Raw genomic sequence first — 22,847 nt, 5'->3', positions numbered from 1 at the left:
CTTTCCTCAGAGGCTCATCTTCCCTTCCTATCACACAATTCCCGGACCACGTCTTTTACATCCCTTTCTTCTTCATGCTCCTCACTGGCCACACACTGCCATACGCTCGGACCTACCATGCACTTTTTTGCCTTGCGGGGCATTCATTTCCAGTTCTCTGGAGGCAATGATGTCAATTTTGTGTCCTGTTATTTACTATCCTGAATGCAGAATGTTGTAGAACTTGTAGAAACTGGCATTAATAAGCCAGGCCTTTGCTTTCATGAGAACAACAAATATGCCCATTTTATAGATGAGGAATCTTGAGGCAGAGAGATTGTAGCTACTGAGCCAGGACTAAGCCCTTAGCTTCTAATCTTTTTCCCAGAATCCCTTCCTTGTCCTGGGATAAGTGACCCGGATCAGCGAGAAGGGCCGAGACTCGGGGGATGGATGGGCCCGGCCCAGGGTGGGAACCAAAAAGCAGCTTGAATAGGAAGGTTATCACTGGGGCCGAGGAGCTGGTACAAATTCCAGGACGCCCCAATTCCGATTCTTCCCTTGGCTGCAATCCCATTAGTCAAAGGAGTTGTGACTGCTTAAAAGGCACAGGGTCTGCGCTTCCAGTCCAATCAACCACCAATGAGGTAGAAAAATTAAATTGTCCCCTGGAAAGGCCTTCCAATTTAGTCTGAGGTGAAGCTGGGGGGGGGGGGGAGAAGGCAGAGTACTTCTCAGCCGCGGGCCTCCCGACCTCCCGAGATCTGCCGACACTAATCGGACACGACACCCGTCAGCCTCCAGCTTGTCAGCACCAGCGATCTTGCATGCGAGTCATTAAGTTATTCATGAGAAAAACCTACCTTTCCCCATAGACAAAAGGAGAGATTTGCAGGAAGACGGAGCTCACACAGAACAGAAGGTCCCCTGGGGCTGGCAGAGAATAGTGTGGAGCTGGCGTGCGGCTGGGCTTCCGAGAGCGCGGCTGCAGCAGCTGGCAGGACCCTTCCTCATCCGGAGGCCAGAGGGGCTGCTCGCCTCCGGAGCCCCTTTTATTCACTGTTCTAGGTTCCAAAGGATGGCGCACTCTTGTGGCTTTGGAAATACCCAACTAGAGAGGGCAGGAGCAAAGACAGCTTGGGAATTGTTTTATTTAGAATTGCACTGCCTAGGGGAGGGAGAAAAATCTGGAACACAAGGTTTTATGAGGGTGAAATGTTGAAAACTCTCAGCATGTATTTTGAAAAATAGCTATTAGTAAGAAAGAAAAAAAGTTGTGTTAAAAACTCAACCCTGATTGCTATTACAATACAAAGCTGTTTGAGCGAGTCTTGCCTGATGACGGCCAATTTCACTGCATGAAGCAGAAGCGAGTCAGTCTCAGCTGCCACCGGAATTTGTCCATTTATTTCGTATTCTGTCCCTCTGATTCTGCTTTTTTTCCTCCTTTATGTCATGACGATCTACATCGACATTAATGTACCACAATATTGCTTTGGGATGGGATTTAGGATGTGAGAGATGGCAAGCTTCTAACCTTTCGCTCCATCTCGCCCATGGTCGCAACATGGGGAAGAATATTCCTTCTCGGCCCCAAGGCACCCTTTGGAACTAGAGGAATCCCTGGCGAGCTCCCACCGTGCCGTGCTAACGTTCTAAAGCCTCGTCTCCTTCCGGGCAGACACTAGCACCTCGGACCCCTTTGACCCCTCTGCTCTGGGGCAAGCCCAGGCTAAAGGTCGCCATCCCCCGCATTGAGCCAGGCCGCAGAGAACTTTTGTTATAAAGGAGTATGTTCTTTATTCACTTCTCGTTCATTGGACATGCACAATTCTTAGAAAAACAGGGCCCGGGAGTCAAATCAGATATAAATTAAGTTCAACTCTGTGGGTTACAAGTCAGGGCCGTGGAGGCAGCTAAGCGCTCGCCTTCTTCTCCTTGTAGGTGGCCATCATCTTCTTGATTTCGGCTATGGCTTTTCCTGGATTCAGCCCCTGGCAGGAGGAGAACGGACAAAAACAGAGCGATCACACCGGCACCAACTTGGGCCTTGGCCGACCTCTTCAGCCGCCGCTGTGCTGTAAAGCTCATGTGCTGACTTTGCTAAGTCAGGGGCCCGTTTCCCCCTCCCCCGCCACATCACCAGGGGCCTGGGGGCTGCCCGAGGGGCCCCTGAGAGCTGTCCCATCTGGTGGCCTCAGTGAGGCTCAGGAGAACCTAGAACCCTCGGAGGGGCGGTGAGGGCCCAGCCTTCCTGGAGTCCTCCAGCTGAGTGCTCCCCTTCACAACCTCAGCCCTAGTCATGGCACAGACTTTGTGGGTCAGAGACCGGGAGGGCGCAGAACCAACTCAAAGTGAAATGGTCAAAACCCAGGCTCGGATTGACGGGATGCCGAGAGGAGCAGAAGCCTTGAAACCTCTCCGGACCGAGGCTGAGTGCCAGACCCTCCCCGGGCACCCAGGAGCAGCTTCCCAAGACTTGGGCCTCCAGAGCCTGGGCTCCCTCTGTCCTGCCCACTCCCACCCTTTTCCTGGCTGGGGGCAGAACTTTCCCTCTGGGTCTGTGGCCCTAGGCTCAGCACGGGAAGCACTAACAAGTGGGCACTGACTTAGTCTGACCGGTGAGGAGCAGCCTGGGAGGGGGAAGGGGAAGGAGAATCACCTGGAGGCCGAGTGCCCTTTCTGCCCCCGACACCCCGTGTCACCCACAAGGTGCCCCTCATACCTTAGGGCAGGTCCTGGTGCAGTTCATGATGGTGTGACATCGGTACAAAGAGAACGGGTCCTGGAGCTGGGCCAGCCGCTCCTCTGTGAAATCGTCCCTGGAGTCAATCATCCAGCGGTAGGCCTAGGGGAGAGCCCAGCGGTCACGGCCGTGCCCAGAGGAAGCCGCCCCCGGCACCAGCCTGGGGCCCCAGACAGGAAAAGACCTTCACGGAACGCACTCTGCTGTTGGTGAGGACCCCCTCTCCCTGTACTGCTGGCGCAGCCCCCCATCCGCTCCAAGCCACGCTCATAAACGTGCTGGGCTACAAAGGACAAAAAGCCGCTGCCTACGAGGACCGTACAGTCTAACAGGAGGCCATGAAGGCTCTTCTCCCCTGCACTCTGCCCCCCACGGCTCAGCCTCTGACCTCAGCTTGTGCTGACGGTCACTTCCCTCCCTAGACTAGAGGTGGACAGAGGGCAGGAAACCGCTCTCTTTTTCTCTCCAGGTCGGGCCCAGGATTGGGTGTGTCTGACAGAAAATTCCCTTATTCTGTCCAAGAACCAACAACTGTTTGTCCAGCACTTTAAGGCTTCCTGAGGGAGACAGGCCACAGGCCACAGGCTCTCGGGGCTGCCAGTCTGAAGCTGGAGGGGGAGCAGAGCCATTAGGCTGAGACATCTAAGGAGAAATCAGGGGGCCCTGAGGCTGAGCAGGGCCAGGGGCAGGGGAGCCCATGCCAGGTCCAGAGATCCAGAGGGAACCCTACTTCCTGAGACAACCAACTGGCATCTCCAGCCTATACCAGGGGGACTGCAGGTCTGCTGGCCTGAAAAGGATGAGTGCCAAGATCTTCCTGCTCGTCAGCTTAACCTGTCTGGCCAATGCCCAGGTGAAACCTGTGCAGGATGGGAGCCAGTCGAGGCTGAGCGACCGCCAAACTTCTGCTTTTGCCAAGAAGACACGTTTGCTTTTTGGATATCATGGGGTCTGTGAGAGACCTGGCAGCAAATCCAGCCATGCCGGCCACTTGCACAAAAACAATAAAGCTCCGAATTCTCTATAGGAGTGAGGTTAAAAAAAGAAATGACAACAAACCCCCAACAAGAGCAAACCGGAGTCTGTCTTGGGCGGCCCCTGCCAAGCAGCCCACCTGGGCTTCTGTCACCTCACTACCCCCAACCCTGGAGTCACCTCTCCCATGGGGGGGCCCTTCTCCCTCTGGCTTGTCCCAGCTAGACCGTGGGGACTCCCCTGAGGAGAGAGGGGAGAAGGTAAAACTGAGGCCAGAGCTGGGACAGAGGGCTGGAGTCCAGCCAACCGCACAAGGAGCCTACTGGAGCACGCTTGTGTGGGCAGATGAACCCCACGGTGATGAACACCCCCATGAGCTCACTGCAGCCCAGGCCCTCCTGGAGGGTTCTGGGCTTTGTCTGCAGCGTTTCAGCTTTGCTGCCCCTCCCCGCCCCCACTCCTGCCAGCTGGTGAGCCCCTGGGCTGGTCCTGCCTTGTGTCTTTTCAGCACCAAAGTGAGCTCTTCTGAGGAGCTGTGCTGCATGTGCGCGGCTCAGCTCACTCGTTCATGTAATGGTTCTCTGCTGGGCAGGAGATCCAGGTGACTCAGGCACCCTCCTTAATTAACTTCCAGAACATGGACACTAAGCTGCCAATCTAGGGCAGAGTGTGTGTGGGTATGGGGAGGGGAGGGAGGAGACAGACCCACTAGTAGTTCTGGGGCCAGGAGGGCTCTGAATGGGCCTCCCGACCTCTGGGTGGGAACCCCTTACCTGCATGAGGACTGCGGGTCCCAAATATTTGTCTCCATTCCACCAGTAACTGGGGCAGCTGGTGCTGCAGCAGGCACAGAGAATGCACTCGTACAGCCCGTCCTGAGGGGAGAGAAGAGGGGACATGGCTGGAGCAGGAGGCAAAGAGAGCAATCTGTTTTATGGACAGGGAGAGGGCCGGAACCTGAATTTCTTTGGTCTATGGAACTTCCAGATGAGGAAACGCCCCTTCCTGATGCCAACTGTTCAGTCACGTCTGAGTCTCTAGGACTCCATCGGGAGTTTTCTGGCTGGGGGTAGTTGGCCGTTTGCTTTTGTGCTTCTTTTGACCAATGATAAACGGAGGCACAGAGAGTCCCCCAGCTAGTAAGCTCAAGAAGAACTCAGGAAGGAGTCCTCCCAAACTGACCCAGCCCCCTTCGTACCAGATGACCCCCAAGTTGCTCTTCAGCAAAGTCTTGACTCCCTGGGTCTGTGAGTCACCAGAGAAGGACTATCTAAGGAAAGATAAGCACCCTTTGCAGCTTCACTCCCTGAGAGGCCAGGCTTCCAGGAACCGCAGTCATGGGGAACGCCCCCACCGCCCAAACAGGAAGTGAAAGAGGCCTGTGACCACTGAACCAGCCCTCAAGTGGCTGGGGCGCTCACACGACTACCCCGTGTTTCCTGGAAGACCCCCCAGACCATCTCTTAGAACTTGATTCAACTGGGACACAATTCTAACGACCTGAGCTGTCTGGGCCATTTTTCAGCCCATCTATACTGAGGAGGAGAGTCTGCAGGGCAGCTTAAGGAGAACTTGTCAGCAAGGGGGCAGCGGATGGGTGAATGATGACCTTTAAATCCCATACTATTTGGTGTACTCTGTTTTCCATTGACAACAACTAAAATAAAATGAAAAAGGCTTTGGTATTTACACTGAGCTTTAATTCTCTGGAAAATTCCCTTCTGTGACTGGCAAGGATGTTGGTACGTGAAGCCCAGCTGAGTGACAGCCGGGAAGCTCCCAGAGGCTCCTAGATGGTCAGGTAAGGCCACAGATCTGGAGCCCAATCCTGGCTCTGGGGTTAGGGCCAGCCTTAGGAAAGGAGAAACTTCTATTTGCACCCGGGGCCTGTGAAACATCAAGAGAATCAGAAACCATGGGAATTGGACGGCCTTGCTTGTGTCGGAAAAAGAGCCTCAAAGCCTGGCCTCCTGACGGGAGAGTCCCAGAGGTCGCCCCCATTCTAGACCAAGAAAAGGATGGCAGATAAAAGTCTGCTTCTGAGGCTTTGCTTTTTTTTTTTTTTTTTTGAAAGATTTTGGGACATTTGCCCCACAGTCTAGGTCTGTCCACAGCAGCTCTAAAAGGTAACCACGGCACTAACAAAATATCCAAACCCATTCCTCAAACCAAGATACTAAAGAGAATAATACCAGTTTCTCTCGATCTTCTATGGACTGAAGATATTGCTCCTTGCCCTCCTGGGATTCATCCTTCTTCTTCAAGTAAGGCTGAATGGATTTATACTGGGCATAGAAGTTATTCAAATCCTGAGAAAGAGAGTAAGAAAACATGAATTCAATTCTCTTATCTTATTTTGGAAGAATGGGTGGAGGGGGAAGAGATGGGAAAGGGGAAGGGAATAAGCATTTATTACATGCCTACTATATACACACACGAGGGATTATATTAAGCTCTTTACAAGTATTAACTTGTTTGATTGTTACAACTGCCCTGCAGATGAGGCAGAAAGCAGAGAAATGACTTGGCTACAGTCACACAGCTGCAGAGTCTGAACATGGATCTGATCTCAGCTCTTCCTGCCTCCAAGCTCAGGGCTCTGAACACTACGGGGGTCCCTAAATCAGCACAGAAGCTCTTCACCCATATTTCCGTGCCCTTCTCAGACTGAAGCCCAAAGATGTTCAAAGCTCTCACTCCACTGTTCTCTCTGCTGGCAGCTGTCAAGCCCAGATTTTCTGTGGCTTCTCCAGGGTCTGGGGGCCCTCCACAACCCAACCAGACTGAGGGGCTGCTGAAGGTGTTCTGGCCTTTGGGGCTTGTTTTCCTTTAGGCAGCATTCCCGTAGATCCCAGAATTTCTGTCCTTCAGTTAGCAGTTACCCTCAAGTGGGGAAAACCATCGCATTAAAAAAATCGTCAGAAACAAAAATGAAGCAGGTTATTATATTCCCTTATATAAATATATGGGCTTATATATAAAAAAAGAAAGAAGGGGAAAAGAAAGACCTGAATAGGGGTTTATATACAGAAAAAGAAAGAAGGGAAGAGAAAGACCTAAGCAGGCAGAGGGGAGGAGGAAGCCCTGCCAGGGTGAGGGGAGGGGACGGGCTGCAGATTTGGGGAACAGAGAATGGGCAGAAAGTTAGTCGGGGGTGGGGTGGGGTGGTGGAGCCAGATTACGGATGCCAAGCTAGGGGAGACTTTGTATTTCATCTCAGAGGCAGCAGGAAGGCGACAGGGCCAGAGCTGTGGCTTTGGAAGCTTGGGCTAACAGGGATGGACAGGATGAACTGGAGAGAGACTGGGAGCAGGGAGTCCTCGGGAAGCCGTGACTGCCGAGAACCAGGAGTCTCAGAGAAGGCCTCTTTCCACCATGATCTCACACAAAGGAGATGGAAACTCACCGGGACCAGATCCTTCATCACGTACATATGGGGAAGAGGGTAGATTTTGGAGACTTTGCTGAGGTTGGAGTCAATTCTTCTGGTGCAAGCCAGTGTGTTGCCCCCATTGATATTCATTGCACAGGAACCGCAGATGCCTAAGAGAGACAGTCCCATCTGCTCACTCCCCGTCTTTAGATCAAATTCCCCATTTCTCAGTCTGCTACCCTGGTAGCGCCCCCAAGGCCTGCCTGAAGGAAGACAATTCAGCCCCCTGATTGCCTCAATGCAGAATCAGGGGCCAGCATCTCTGTTTCTGTGAGATTCCACGAGCTCATTTACTAGATAGCTGATATCTGTTGGGTTACCACCCGACTTTTTTTTTTTTTTTCTCCTGAGGCTGAGGTTAAGTGACTTGCCCAGGATCCCACAGCCAGGAAGTGTCTGAGACCAGATTTGAACTCGGGTCCTCCTGAATTCAGGGCTGGTGCTCTATCCACTGCGCCCCCTAGCTGCCCCCTACCACCTGACTTTCAAAGAAGGAACAGATTAACCCCATGAAGAAGCCATCTGTGGTGGGTCACTTGCTACAACCTAAGTGCCGACTGTATGTTGGGAAGTCTGGATACTCTTACGGCGCACTAAGTACAGATAAGAACAAAAGGAAGATTGGGGACCAGCGTTGATCACCCTAGGAAGATAATCACAGAATTTAAGATGCGTAATGTCATGAATAGGAAGAGCCTTAGCGAACACCAAAGCTAAAGACACCCCCAACATTACAAAGGGAGCTCAGAAGCCACAGAGTCCAAACCCCTGATTGCGCAGATGAGGAATGAGGGGCAAAACCAATTATCTTTGGCAATCTCAGAGCTGGGATGCTCTTCAGAATCAACGGGGGTCATGGGTGCTAACTTGTGTAGTAAGGAAGGAAATATTATTATTATTATTTTTTTTGAGGCTGGGGTTAAGTGACTTGCCCAGGGTCACACAGCTAGGAAGTCCTAAGTATCTGAGACCAAATTTGAACTCGGGTCCTCCTGAATTCAGGGCTGGTGCTCTATCCACTGCGCCCCCTAGCTGCCCCCAGGAAGGAAAAAAAAATGCAGCAGAGATGTTTTCTAAGTCACTATGGTACCCACAGGGATCTGGTCTGCCCAGAGTTCCCTCTACAAAGCAGGGGTGTCTGGGCACTTGTTCAGAGGCATTTGTTTTACTGCCACATACTGAAAAGGCATTTAAAAAAAATCCCCACTGCACCCATCCAGTCTTTGCTTGTAGATACCCGCAGGGAGGAGTGCCATCCTCACCAGAGGTAGCCCATTTTCCTCTTGGCAATTTTGCTGTTGTGACTCCTACCCACTGCTCCTTTGCTCAGGCCTCATGCCCAGCAGAACAGGTCCTGTCCCTAAGGACAGCCTTCCAGATATTTGTTGATAGTAAGGCCTCTCTCCCCCAGTTTAAATAGGTCTTTTCTCCTTAGGTTAAGTACACTCAGATTCACATGATTCTTATGATGTATGATCTGATGGATTGAGCTTTCCCATGCTGGTGGCTCAGTCTTTGAAAGGATCTCACATATATCAACATCTCCTAAACCAAGAACTGCACACAAAGGATTCTGGCTCTGTTTCTCATTAGGCAAAGTTGTTGTTATTGTTGTTGTTGTTTAAATCAAATAGGTTTGAACTTATTTTCATGTTTCTGAAAGAAATATATACAGTTTTCTTGAACTGAAAACAGAAACACATCTACAGGACATACATTTCCTTAACTATTTTGCCCAAGTTCTTAATGGAAGATATTCATATTAGAATAAACCAAAGGACCCATCCAGATGTTTGCCCTATCACTGAAGCCTTAGCAACTGCTGTTCAAAATTTCCAAGTTTACACTTTTTTCCCTCCATTTTAAAAATAGCCTTTTATTTTCAAAATACATGCAAAGATAATTTTCAACATTCACCCTTGCAAAACCTTGGGTTCCAAAATTTTCTCCCTCCCTCTCCTCCCCTAGACAAGAAGTAATCCAATATAGGTTGAACACGTACAATTCTTCTAAACATATTTCCACATTTATCATGTTGAATGAGAGGGAACAATGGAGAATTCACCTGAAAAAGTACCATTACCCCCATTCTGGTCAGCTCCAGTTTGAAAACCAAAATAGGGAAGCGGCCCCATGGATCAAAAGGGAGGAAACATTTACCTTCTCGGCATGACCTTCGGAAGGTCAGTGTGGCGTCCATCTCATTTTTAATTTTGATCAAGGCATCTAACACCATCGGGCCACATCTGTTAAAGGAGAAAAAGAGCACTTATCTTTCAGAATGTTTAACCATCCTACTGCACCTTGCTTCCTATTTGCTATAAAGATAAATTTTACTATATTTGTTTCTGGAAAAATAGTGGTTGAGTAGAGATTTATTCCCCCCCTTCCCCCAATTTCCACTGTAGTTAATATTAAGCTGTGGAGGGTACATTATCATAAACATTAAGCATAATCCTATAAGAAAAATACCAGGCACATTTATAGGGAACAGAATATGAAATAATCAGATTATTTAAATTATCATCAGTACTCTAAGAATGAAAACCTAGATAGTAAAGTCACTATCTGTATTTACAAAACAGTTGCTATCATTATGCTTCTGAAAAGGAACACCAATTTGGAGATAGAATGAAATGGTTCATTTTAGTAAAGACCATGTTTACTGCGCTAAATCCTTTTAAAAAAAAAGTAGAACTTCAAAACTTTTCCCAAACAATCCACCTGAACGGTAATAACTACTGTAAAGTTTTTCCTTAAACTCGACCTAAAATTGTCTTCCAGTTTCTCAAATGACATCGTTTCCAAACCCCCTCACCTAGGCTGCCCTTCATCTGAATGCAGTTTACTAGCAGATCTATTCTGCAGATAGTTTAGTCAGTCTTATATCACATTCCTCTCAAAACATGGTTTCCAGCCGGGACCATCACCGAGGAGGTGCCTGCTGCACTACTGCCTAACCCAGCTCTTGAGTGGCTGTGGCCACAGGGAATGATGACTAACTGGTCTCCCTTTGGCAGAGAGCGCTCCCTTAGCTATCAGAGTAACTGACCGGCCCCCAATAGGCTATCACTGTGACAGGCATGGGATCTGTTTCCTGTCTTCGACCATTGTGGCCCAGCACGCGCAGTGATAGCACCACTACTGTCACTGCTGACCTTCACCCGAGCCTCTCAGCCCACCCTGACACTAGACTGCCTCACCCTCACTCTTTACCTCTTGGATATGTATGGCCTTCCAGAACAAAAATGGGTCCCAAGGCACCATGCCACTCTCGGTATCTTTTTTTTTTTTTTTTTTTTTTTTTTGAGGCTGGGGTGAAGTGACTTGCCCAGGGTCACACAGCTAGGAAGTGCTAAGTGTCTGAGACCAGATTTGAACTCAGGTCCTCCTGAATTCAGGGCTGGTGCTCTATCCACTGCACCACCTAGCTGCCCCTTTCGGTATCTTTTTAAATATATTTTTAAACATCATGGCTGTGTCAGTCAAACCAAACATTTCCAAAGGAACTGAAAAGATTAAGATTGCCTATGAAGCCATGAACCTCCCACTTGTAACTTTTGGGTTTTAAAAGCACACCCAAACGCCAGTACGGCAGTACCAACACTGACTCCTTTTCAGTGATATCTTCATGATGTGTGGTTGCAGTGAGCGTGAAAAAGATACAAAAGGTGTTAATGGACTGGATGCTTCAATGAGTCTGAAGTGGGATGGGTCAACAGAACAGCTCAGCTGAGCTGTAGGTGCCACGATTTAGGACGTACAGAACAACTGACCATTTGCCCAGAGGACGACAAGACAGGAAAGGATCAGAGTGTTCAAAGGAAATGGAGTTTTGACTCAGCCTACAGAAGACTTAAGAAGACACGCTCACTATCTTCAGGTCATCGTGCAGACTCTGCTCCAGACTTGTTCTGCTTGGTGCTCAAAGGCAGGGGGGCCACGGGGATGTGCTGCATTGGGGGCCCTCAGGTCGCTTCTAGCTCTCAAGTTCATGCTCCTGAGTTTCAAAGAAGCAGAAGTCAGCTCCATTCAGGACAAGCCTCCTAACACATGGAGTTGTCCCAAAGCAGAATGCCCTTCCTCAGAAGCTCCCCACTGGAGGTCTCCAAGAAGAAGCTGAATGACAGAATTTGGGACATGAGAAAGGGCATTCCTGTGCAGGCAGGGGCTGGAGCTGATGACCTCTGAAGGGAATGAACATTTTCCAGGAGAAGGAGCTTGGTTAATTCCAGGTCTGTGATCTTATGATTTCAGAGATACCTTGGCTCCTCTATGGCGTCCATCATGATTACATCAGCACATATATGACGAAGGATACGAAATATGATCCTAGAAACACACGAGTAGGGGCTCGCGCCACACGTATGACTTCATAATAAAGCTATCTCTCATTGGAGGTCACTTCTGTAGAATTTCCCCACTTGATATTGTCCTTCTGAATTAACCACTAATCCTATCACCAGACCTGCCCTTCAACATCCTATTCTGGACACAGACACTCACCTATTCAGATCAACTTCATATGTCTGCATCCGGGGCTTATCTCCAGGCTTGTCTGGGTCCCATCTATAGATGGCAAATTTCTTGAGGCGGGGAGCTGCTGCAGCTGCTGTCTGAGCCCCTCGGCATGTCTGAAGTGAGGGGAAAGAAATCATGCAAGTAAGAATAAATAGTTTGCCCAACATGCAATGACGAACCGTTTCAAGAGCTATTTTCTATTGGTATTACAAATAAAAAGTCAGGAGGAGATGGAGTCAAGGTGGTGGAGAAAAGGCAGTGATTTGCCTGAGCTCTCCCCCAGATCCCTCCAAACACCTTTAAATGCCATAAAACCATTCCTGGAGCAGCAGAACCCACAAAAGGACCTAATGAAATAATTTTCCAGTCAAAGACAACTTAGAAAAATTGGCAGGAAACATCTGTTGCACTTAGATGAGTGGTGAAGTGCGATCCAGCAGAAGCTGAGCCAGCACAGACTGGGCCCTGGAAAACTGGAGCAGGCCTTCGGAACCACTGAATTATCAGCACCAGTGGCTGCTTCTAGAGCTCTTACCCACAGGTGAGGGGCTCAAACAACTGGTCAGCTGCTGTCCAAGGCTTACGGCCAATGTAGAACCTTGTCATAGTTCCAAAGCAGAAAAAAGTAGTTATGGTCACTTCAAAGACCAGAGCATAGGCCAGGAGAATAGTAAACACCTCTCCTTAGATCATATCACCTTGGAAGAACTGAAAATGTATAAGTCCCCAGAAGTATCTCTGAAAACTGCTGCACAAACCCCCTGAGGCTTAGGACAGTGCACAGTCTACCCTGGAAGCAAAGTCCCACTTTAGCAAAGTTAAAATAGAATGGAAAAATGAATAGACAATAGAGAAAAATTCTGATCCACAGAAAGTTACTAAGGTTGAGGAGGAAGTTCAAAACACATGTTCAAAGAAAATAAAGTCAAAGCTCCTACATCAAAAGCCTCTGAGAAAAATATGAATTAGGGGGCAGCTAAGTGGTGCAGTGGATAGAGAATCAGCCCTGAAGTCAGGAGGATGGGAGTTCAACTCTGCCTTCAGACACTTAATACTTCCTGTGTGACACTGGGCAAGTCCCTTAACCCCAATTGCCTCAACAACAACAAAGAATTAGTCTCAAGTCATAGAAGGGCTTAAAAAAGACTGAAAATCAAGAGAGACAGAAGAAAGAGTCAATAGCTTGGTAAAGGAAACACAAAAAAATACTGAAGAAAATTACATCTTAAAATTAACAGTCTGGGCCAAATGGTAAAAGAGATTACCAAAAAACCAGTGAGGAAAAGAATGCATTGAAAAGTAGAATTACCCAAATGGAAAAAGAGGCACAAAAATTCACTAAAGAAAAAAATTCTTTGGGCAAATGAAAACTAATAACTTTATGAGAAATCAAGAAACAATAAAACAAAACCAAAAAAATAGCAGACAGTGTGAAATGTCTCATTGGAAAAATAACTAACCTGGAAAATAGATCCAAGAGAGATAATTTTAAAATTACTGGACACTTGAAATCCATAGTCAAAAAAACTGAGCATAATTTTTCAGAAGGAAAAAAAAATAAGACATTTAATGAAATGGAAAACTTTGAAGTATTCTTGATGAAAAGATCAGAGATTATAGCAACTGTAACTTTCCAATACAAGTCTCAAGAGAAACATATAAAGGTTAACAGGAAAAAGAAACCAGAAGGGACCTGCCTACATGGGAAGATGAGACTTATAACTCATTATTAGGGTAGTTTGAAAGAGTATATCTAGATAAAGGGTACAGATAAGGATTGAATATGAAGGGATGCTATCTAAATAAAAACTTGAGGGGTGAGACAGGAATGGACTGGGAGAAAGAGGAAAAAAAAGTAAAATGGGAAAAATTATCTCACATAAAAAAGACAAGAAAAATCTTTCATACTGGAGGGGAAGAAGAGAGTAGTAGTGGCAGTGAGTGAAGCTTACTCTCATTGGAATTGGCTCAAAGAGGGATAACATCCACCCTTAATTGAATATAAAAATCTATCTTATTATTATTATTATTTTGCTGAGGCAATCGGGGTTAGCTTGCCCAGGGTCACGACACAGGTCACACAGCTAGGAAGTGTTAAGTGTCTGAGACCAGATTTGAACTCAGGTCCTCCTGACTTCAGGGGTAGTGTTCTATCCACTGTGCCATCTAGCTGCCCCATCTATCTTATCTTAAAGTAGGAGACAAAGGGAATAAGAAGGGGTGGGATGGGATGGGAAGGATAGAATGGAAGACAGACTTAAGTAAGAGGTAGTAAGAAGCAAAATACTTTTGGGGAGGGACAGGGTGAAAGGAAAGAGATGATGGATTAAACAGGGGTGGGGGAGGGAGAGAAAGGGGGGAAGGAAATATAGTTAGCAAAAGTAACTGAAAAAAAAAATGAAGGAAGTTTCTCTGATAAGTCTCATTTCTCAAACATAAAGAGAACAGAGTCAAATCTATAAAAATAAGAGCCATTCCCAATTGATAAATGATCAAGAGATGAAGTTCTCAGATGAAGTAATCAAAACTATCTATAGCCATATGCAAAAATACTCACAACTGATTGGAGAAATGCAATTAAAATAATTCTGAGGTACTACCTCATAAGTATCAAATTGGCTAATAGGACAGAAAAGAAAAATGACAAATATTGGAAGGGATGTGGAAAAAATAAGACATTAACACACTGTTGCTAGAGTTATAACCTTATTCAAGCATTCTGAAACTATGTCCAAAGGAATAAAACCATGCAAATCTTTAAAATATATATATATATATTTCCAAATACATCCAAAGATAGTTTTCAACGTTCACTTTTGCAAAATTTGTGTTCCTAATTTTTCTCCCTCTTTCCCAAAACAGCAAGCATTCCAGGTCTATACTCCATGAGAGTTTAAAAAGCAAAAAGGAAAAGGCCCTGTATGTACAAAAATATTTCTAATAGCTCTTTTCTGGGGCAAAGAATTGGAAAATGAGGGGATGCCCATCCATTGGGGACTAGCTGAATAAATTATGATATGTGGTTGTGATGGAATATTATGTTATAAGAAATGATAAGCAAACTGCTCTTAGAAAAACTTGGATTTACGGAAGCTGATGCAAGTGAAGTGTACTAATATACAAAGAAAGTAACAGGAATACTGTAAGATGATCAGCTGTGAATGTCTTAGCTACTCTCAGCAGTGCAATGATCCAAGACAACTCTGAAGCAGTTATGAAGAAAAATGCTGAAATGATGGTGTCTGAATATAGAACAAAGCATACGTTAACATTTTTTTTCCTTAAGATTTTTTTCTGTTTCTTCTTTCATAATAAGACCAATAGGGAAATATGTTTGGTATGACCACATACGTACAAACTATATTGAATTGCTTGCCTTCTCAATAAGGAAGATGAGGAGGGAAGAGAGAATTTGGAATTAAAAATGAATGTTAAAACTTGTTTTTATAAGGGACTGGGGAAAAAATAAATTAAACAAAAAAAGAATCAATTTAAGGTTATTAGCCTATTAAAAAAAAAAAAGAAAGAAAGAAAGAAAGTCAGTCCTCTCTGGTGTCACGGAAAGGGCACTGGGCTAAGAATCAGCAGAAAGGATCCCTTGTTCCAGATCCACCACTGGCTCACTGCGTGACCTTGGCCCTTTCCTTCTCTGGGCAAGTTTCAATCCATTTGTCAACAAGCATTTATTAAGCACTTACTATCTGCCAGGTGCTGTGCTAAATGCTGAGGGCACAATGAGAGCAAAACCACAGTCCTTCCTCTTAAGGAAATCACATCTTATTGGCAGAGGCAACACATCAATGATGAGGCACATACAAGACATCAAAACGTGAACAGAAGGTAATCTCACAGGGGAAGAGCTGGGGCACAACAAAGTCCTTCTGGGGGGGAGGGGAAGGGCTGTTCCCCCCCACTGCAAAGGCAGAGCTGTGGGTGGAAACATCCATCAGTCAGGGCTTGTGGATTTAAGTATAAATGTTTTTATTCTCTCTCTTGGGCTTCTCTAAGCAATCCCTGGCATGTGCCCCATGGTAACACTCATCCAGAAAGGCCTGAACAAGGAGGCCGTTTAGAGAACACAAAGGTGATCGTTTCCCAGAGAGCCCCGGGTCTGGCTCCTCAGGATCTAGCTGACGTCTCCAGCTCTGACACCCCATTTTGTCTCTTTCAACTTGTTCCATCATTTGTAAAATGGGAACAATATTTGTACTTCCTGCCCCACAGGGTTGCTGTCTGTGTTCTGAAAACATTCAAGCACTAAGAAATATGAGCCGGTCTAATTTTATTTGGGGTCACATGCACAGCACATTCCAGGTGGGTTACCCATCTGTCTCACAAGGAAAGCAGGCAGGCACGTTACCTTAGGATCACACATGTGCACTCCTTGCAGGGGCCATGGCTGCCCCCACTTCATGCTGATGCCAGGAATTCCTTCAACTGACACATCTGGCCTCTGGGGGACCACCTACAACACCGGTGCTTCCTTGGACAGTGCCCCTTTCACTATGGGGAGCTCTACTATCAGTAGTGAGTATCTCTCTGTGACTTCTCCCTGGGAAACCTGAGCTATTTTCATCTACTAAATAACTTTTTGAGTAGAAAAACTAAAGAATCCTCAAAAATGGTAGTAATAAAGTGAATAGCACTCCAAAAAGCAGGGCAATGAAAAAGGACAACTCCTTTTTTCTAGACTGCTCAATACTTTCTTTGCCAACATAAGTAAAAACTAACCAAATGACCAAAGAACCAATGACCATGGCAATCCATATAAAGAGCAAAGTGTGTTCCTTTCTCTTCAAAAGCCTTTGCATACAGTTCCAAAGATCTTGTGATGAAAAGAGCCATCCACAACATGGCGTTTTTGCTCTTTTTGTTGTTGTTTGCTTGCAATTTATTTTCTTTCTCTCTCTCTTCTTTCCTGTTTGATTTTTCCTGAAATATGCTAGTGGCTTAATTAGTGTTTTAATGATTTTGACAAAAAATTCATCCTTGAGCAGTATATCCACCATCTTTGAGTGCTAGAAGATGGAGGTTTCAGGTCATTGATCTGTACTGGTTGAGCTCTGGAGACTACGAGACTGGTATTAAAGGGATCTTGGAAGCCAGGCCCCATTTACTGGAGAAGAAATGAAGATGCTGGAAGGATTACTGGATTGCCCTAGGTAAGAGAATTCAAGCCTGGAGACAAATTCAGGTCTCCCAATTCTAGGACCAACACTCTGCACTAGACAAAGTTATTCTTCACTTAGTGCTCACACAATACACACACACACATACAGGCATTTGCCATTTGAAAAACAAGAGGGGACAGTCATAAGAAAATTTAGACATTGGATTTGGGGAACTGAGGACAGCAGTTTCCAAGTTGTACTCAATATCGGATGATGTTCCTCTAGGATTCAGAATTTCAACAATCTGGAGAAACATTAAGAGTTTGGAGGGGAAGGCCAAAAAGTGACTTTGTGTTGAGGACTAGAGGGTGGGAGGAAAAGGAGAAAAGGTCCCTGTCAGTGAAATGGAAAATTTTGCTCAATTTTGAACTCTTGCCAGCCTCCACTAAAAAAACATTTCTACTTTGCCAAGCTAATAAGTACATATTTGTTTAGTACCTACCAGAAGTCAGTTGAAAAGATACCTGTAAAATAAAATTTCTGCCCTTGAGGAATCTATCACTTAATTGTAAAAAAGATATTAACGATTGGCTTGAAATGTAAACTTTGCATTTATTGTTTTTATCTCCTCCTAATTAAATCTAAATGATTTTTTAATTCTTTTGGGAAGAAAGAGGAAGAGAGTTGGTGAAAGTGACTATTTGGAGATTTAAGTTTCAGATGCCTGAAATAGTACAAGGTTTTTTAAACTTTTTCTATTCACAATGCCTTTTTGCCCATGAAATTTTTATATGACTTTGGGTATTTAGGTATATAAATTAAAACATTTACTGATAATAAATCATAATTTTGCATCTCCCACATTAAGTTATAAGCCTCCAAATGGGGTTGTGAACCACAATTTAAGAAGCTGGGAAACAGTATCAGACCCATTAAGCAAGCATTCATTAGGGGTCTATGTATATAGTGCACTGCTATGCCTGGCCACAAAAAAGGCAGTTCTTGCACTCCAGGAACTTATGTTTTATTAAGGGATAGGGGAGGAACATATGTATACACAGATGAGTAAAATACAGCTGACTGTGAAGGGGCAAATAAGAAAACTAGACAAAACTCTTGGAAAACCTTAAGAGAATACTCTTGAGTTGGTGTATATGGGCAAGTGTAGGGGAAGTTGAGGCAGGATCTGAGAAGGAAACACAGAGAAAAAAGCATCTGAATTGAACTTTGAGGAAAAGACACATTTTAAAAGGTCTTGATGCAGTAGAACTTCTAGGCATTGGGAATGGCCTTAAAATGTATGAGGAGACAATGAAATGTCCAGTTTGAGGAACATTTAAGAAGTAGTACAGTTTGGCTGGTGTCTTCAATGTGTACAGAGAATAATGTGGGAAATAATGTTAGGAAGGAAAGGTGGAACCTGATTGGGTCATACGTGCTAGGCTCAGGAATGACATGGTTTTGTCCTTATAAAGACCATTCTGGCCACTGTGTGTGATGAACTTGGACCTTGGTGGAGACACTGAGTATCATCACGTGCAAAGTTGTGCCACACAAACTATTGTCTAAGCTCAGAGAAAGTAGAGATCAGCATGGTGTAGTGGAAAGTCCCTATGGGGAGGAACCAAGGGAGGAAGCTGCAATCCAGGGTTCTCCAGACTGTCACATTCTAGTTGTTGTCTCCTTTTTAGATCAGAAGAGAGTAATAGACCTGAAAAAATCTTAATGATCATATGATCCAAACTTTTCATTTTACAATTGAGGAAACTGAAGCTCGAGGAGGTTAAGGGACCTGCTCAGGCTCATACAAGTAGTAACTGGGCTGTTGGGACAAGGTGGGTTATTACTATAAAAAATAACTATGTATCATTTGTGTGTTTAAGAAACAACAAAGAGGTATAAGACAAGCCACAGCCTCTGGCCTGGAAGAACTAACGCTCTAGTTGGAGGAGCCAAGGCCTGTACATAAAAAGGTAAACGCAAGGCAACTGGATTTTAGAGAAGGACAAAGATAAAGTCAAAAAAGACATCTTTTCAGGGAAGGGAATGGTCTCCTCACTTCTCTACTTGGGCAGAAAAGGCTTCCCTCCCCAAAATGCCTTGTATTCTTTTTGTAAACATCAGTTATACACTTGTATTTGTTTGTTAGTAAGAACTGTTTGATTTCTGACTTTATGTCTCTAAGGCACAGTTTGTGGTATTTAATAAATGCTTATTGACTGGTTGATCAAAGAGTTCTGTGTTCTAAGATGCCCACAAGTGTGGGCAAATAAATCATTTCAGTTAAGTTCTCACAAGACTAAAATGGAGATAACCACAGCACCACCTACTTCACAGTGTTGTTTACCAAGAAAAAAAGCATCTGGCAATTTATAAAAGTGCTATGGAAAAGGGAGCTAATTGTATTATTCTCAATAATGTTGTCGTTCATGTTCAAAGAGCAAACAAACTGTGCGTACCCTTGGCATCCAGCTGTGTCTCTACTGGGTCTGTATCTCAAAGAAATCATAAAAGAGGGAAAAGGTCTCACATGTGCAAAAATACGACAGCTCTTTTTGAAGTAGCAAGGAGCTGGAAACTGAGTGGAGGCCCATCAGTGGGGGAATGGCTGAATAAGTTGTGGTATGTGAATGTTATGTTATTGTTCTATAAGAAATGATGAGCAGGTAGATTTCAGAAAGGCCTGGAGAGACTGACATGAACTGATGGCGAGTGAAATGAAAAAAACCAGGAGACCACTATACACTTCAACAACAACCCTGTATGAGGATCAATTCTGATGGACGTGGCCATTTTCAACAATGAGATGAACCAAATCAGTTCCAATAGAGCAGCAATGAACTGAACCAGCTACACCCAGCGAAAGAACTCTGGGAGATGACTATGAACCACTACATAGAACTCCCAATCCCTCTATTTTTGTCTTCCTGAATTTCAGATTTCCTTCACAGGCTAATTGTAACTGTTTCAAAGTCCGATTCTTTCTGCACTGCAAAACAAGTGTTTGGACATGTATACATATATTGTATTTAACTTATACTCTAACATATTGAACATGTATTGGTCAACCTGCCATCTGGGGGAGAGGGTGGGGGGAAGGAGGGGAAAAACTGGAACAAAAAGTTTGGCAATTGTCAATGTTGTAAAATTACCCATGCATATATCTGGTAAATAAAAACTATTAAAAAAAAAAGATTCTGATTTCCATTTTTTTCTCCCTCCCTCCTCTCCAGGATGGCATCAGTCTGCTATAAGTCACATGGGTAAAATAGTTGTTAAAATATTTCCACAAGAGTCACGTTGTGAAAGAACAATCAGAACATAAGGGGAAAACCACAAGAAACAACAAAGGGGTGAAAGTCTGCACTGAGACTCCATGTTCTTTTTTCTGGATGTGGATGTTTTACAATATCCTAGTTCTCAGCACTAACGACCTTCTTAGCCACTTGTGTCAAAGCCATCCTGAGCCAGCAACAATGCCCAAAGTTCATTCTTAGGGAAAGGAGTTTTGAGATAATCATTTTCACAGGTGTCAATTTCAATCCAATTCATCTTAACAACAAAGTGCATGAAACCTACCAATCAGCTCAGCAGCTACAAGGAAAGGGGTAAAGTTCTATGAAGGAGCAAGAAGTTAATGATTACCGTAATGCTCCCTCTACAGTGAGGCTCTATCCAGCATCTGGACAAAGTGACAGCTCCCGTGAGACTGAAGTACAGCTTGAGATAACTGACCTCTGAGGTTCCTTCCAGACTGAGATTCATGGGAAGGGTCATTTCTAGCCCAAGTTTACCAGAGGGAAGTGGGGGGAGGAGGAGGAGAGAAAAAGCAGTACAACTGAAAGCGCATGAGCTGTGACCTTGGGCTAACCCCTTTTTGCTTGTTGGGCTTCACTTTAATTATCTGCAAAATGAAGAGATTAAACACAACTAGCTCTGACACTGTATGTTCTAGGTACCCCATGTCCTGACATTCTGTGTTCTAAGATGCTTCCTGGCTCTGATGTTCTGTGTTCTAAGATGCTTCCTGGCTCTGGCCTCCTGGGTTCTAAGGGCCCTTCCAGCTCTGACCTCCTGGGTTCTAAGGGCCCTCCCAGCTCTGACCTCCTGGGTTCTAAGGACCCTCCCAACTCTGACTCCTGGGTTCTAATGGCCCTTCTAGCTCTGACATCCCGGGTTCTAAGGGCCCTCCAAGCTCTGACATCCCGGGTTCTAAGTAAGATGCTTCCCAGTACTGACATTCTGGGTTCTAGAACCCCTCTTGAGGATAACAGTCCGATTCTAGATCCCTCTCAGATGATTTTGTTCTAGGTTCCGTGGGCTTTCCTATGCTCGGTTCTAGGTCCCTGGCAACGCCGGCGCTTCGTATTTTAGTTCCGCCCTTCCCGGTCCCACCCTCCCTCTGGGCGCTCTAGGGTCTCCAGCCAGCGGGCCTGGGAGCCGCCGTAGCCCCCCGGCCTCCGTGTCCCTACGTGAAAAGGGCACGGGCTGCCCGCGGATTCCCCGGCCCTGTGGCAGCCCTCCTAACCCGCTCCGCCGGGCTGGGCCGGGCCTCACCTGTACTCGGAACCCGGGGAGTAGAGCAACTCCGGGGACAAGACTGCGCTTCAAGGAGACTCCAACCACCGCCGCCATCTTGGCCAGTGACGTCACATTCGCCCCGTCCTTCTAAGGGGCGTGAGGGACAACTCCCATCCCGTCAGCGTCCCGTCGACCATCGCGGCACTCCAGCCGGAAATGGTGACGCTCTAGCCACTAGACACCGGGGAGGGGGGGTACTTGAACTTCCGGTTTTTTGAGTATGGCGGAAGGAGACTAGAAATTGAGCAGGCGCAAATTGCAAAAACCGGGATCAAAGGCCATCGAGACTTCTGGCGGCCCTGCCTTTCCCGGGATCGCTTAAGAGAAGCCTTTCCCGGGGGGCTTGGCATGGCAGGAGGGGCGGAGTCAAGCGTTCTTTTAGATCCGCCTTCAGTTTAACCCTCTCTTTTTTGCTGTGAATCCTCTGATCCTGCCTTTGTACCCTCTTCTGACAGTTCTGCCCCTCAACGAGTCCCCTTAGTTCCCTTTAACTCTCTTAACAGTAATCTTTTACTTAGTCACTTTGGGAAAACCGGGTGCAGCCGTCTCCGCTGTGGGATAACGGGCATCTGTGGGGTGCTTTAGGTGTCGGAATTAATCTGAGCCTCAGACCGACCCGGAAGCAGTTGCTACTATTGCGCCCATTTTACAGATGAGGAAACGCAGACTGACAGAAGGTTGCACGACTTGCCCAGGACCACGCGGCTTGGTCACTGTGTCTGAGGCCCTCTCTCTTGCTCAGTTCTTGTAATAACGAAGAGTAATTCTCTGTTTCCTGATTTCTCCATCAAATTGTTCCCACAATCATCCCCCTTTTAATTTTTAATCTTCAGCCCCTTTCCAAATCTACAAATATGGCCATTTCCCCATATGAAAAAAAACAAAACAAAACAAAACAAAAAAAAAAAAAAAAAAAAAAAAACCAGAGCCGGCCGTTGCCATGGGAACCATATCATTTTTCTGAGACAAACCGCTAGAAAAAAAAGCTGTCTCCATCACTTGACGCAGTGACATAGCCCAGATTAAAATCAGAGTCCCGCCCCCAAGCCAATCCCAATAGACTTTGGATAGAAAACGCCACCTGCGTCCAGAAAAAGAACTGTGGAGACTGAATGTAAATCAACAAGTGCTGTATTCACTTCTTTCTTTCTTTTCTGGTTCATTTTCCCTTTTGTTCTAATTTTTCTCTCCCAACATGATTCCTAAAGCAAAGTGTTTTTTAAAAAATAAAAATAATTACTGAGAAAAAAAATAAATTTCTCCACCATTGAATGAATTCTCCATCACTGAAGTGGAAATTATACAGTAATTAGGAGGTATTGACCAACTCCACGCCAATAAATTTGACAAAGTGGAATGGAAAAAAAAATCAGTCCCTCAAGGTACAAACAAAAAGGATTTATTATGATCTCGTGAGAAAGGACGGCTCCAAACAAAGTGTCCTCTGTAGAGGAGAGCAAAGCGCAAGCTGCAAACGGGATTATGAAGACCCTCATCCGAA

The 22,847-nt window shown here is 45.7% G+C and overlaps 2 protein-coding genes across 2 annotated transcripts in view; one reads left to right on the top strand and one right to left on the bottom strand.

Annotated features, from left to right (window-relative positions):
* Positions 1 to 22,847, top strand: part of LOC141564084 (protein-arginine deiminase type-1-like) — a 386,771-nt gene that overhangs the window by 97,938 nt on the left and 265,986 nt on the right. The gene's annotated exons all lie outside the window — the stretch shown is intronic.
* SDHB (succinate dehydrogenase complex iron sulfur subunit B) lies at positions 1,755 to 21,495 on the bottom strand. The gene is made up of 8 exons (XM_074306102.1): positions 21,323 to 21,495; positions 11,640 to 11,767; positions 9,294 to 9,379; positions 7,107 to 7,243; positions 5,893 to 6,009; positions 4,474 to 4,575; positions 2,705 to 2,827; positions 1,755 to 1,973 (listed from the first exon to the last, which is right to left on the bottom strand). Exons 1-8 carry the CDS (start codon positions 21,398 to 21,400, stop codon positions 1,896 to 1,898), a joined length of 849 nt encoding a protein of 282 aa, XP_074162203.1. The 5' UTR covers positions 21,401 to 21,495; the 3' UTR covers positions 1,755 to 1,895.

The sequence above is a fragment of the Sminthopsis crassicaudata genome, chromosome 3 (assembly GCF_048593235.1).
Source record: "Sminthopsis crassicaudata isolate SCR6 chromosome 3, ASM4859323v1, whole genome shotgun sequence".
NCBI lineage: Eukaryota > Metazoa > Chordata > Mammalia > Dasyuromorphia > Dasyuridae > Sminthopsis > Sminthopsis crassicaudata.
Note: the sequence above shows the minus strand (reverse complement) of the source record. Positions and strands in the feature narration are given on the sequence as shown.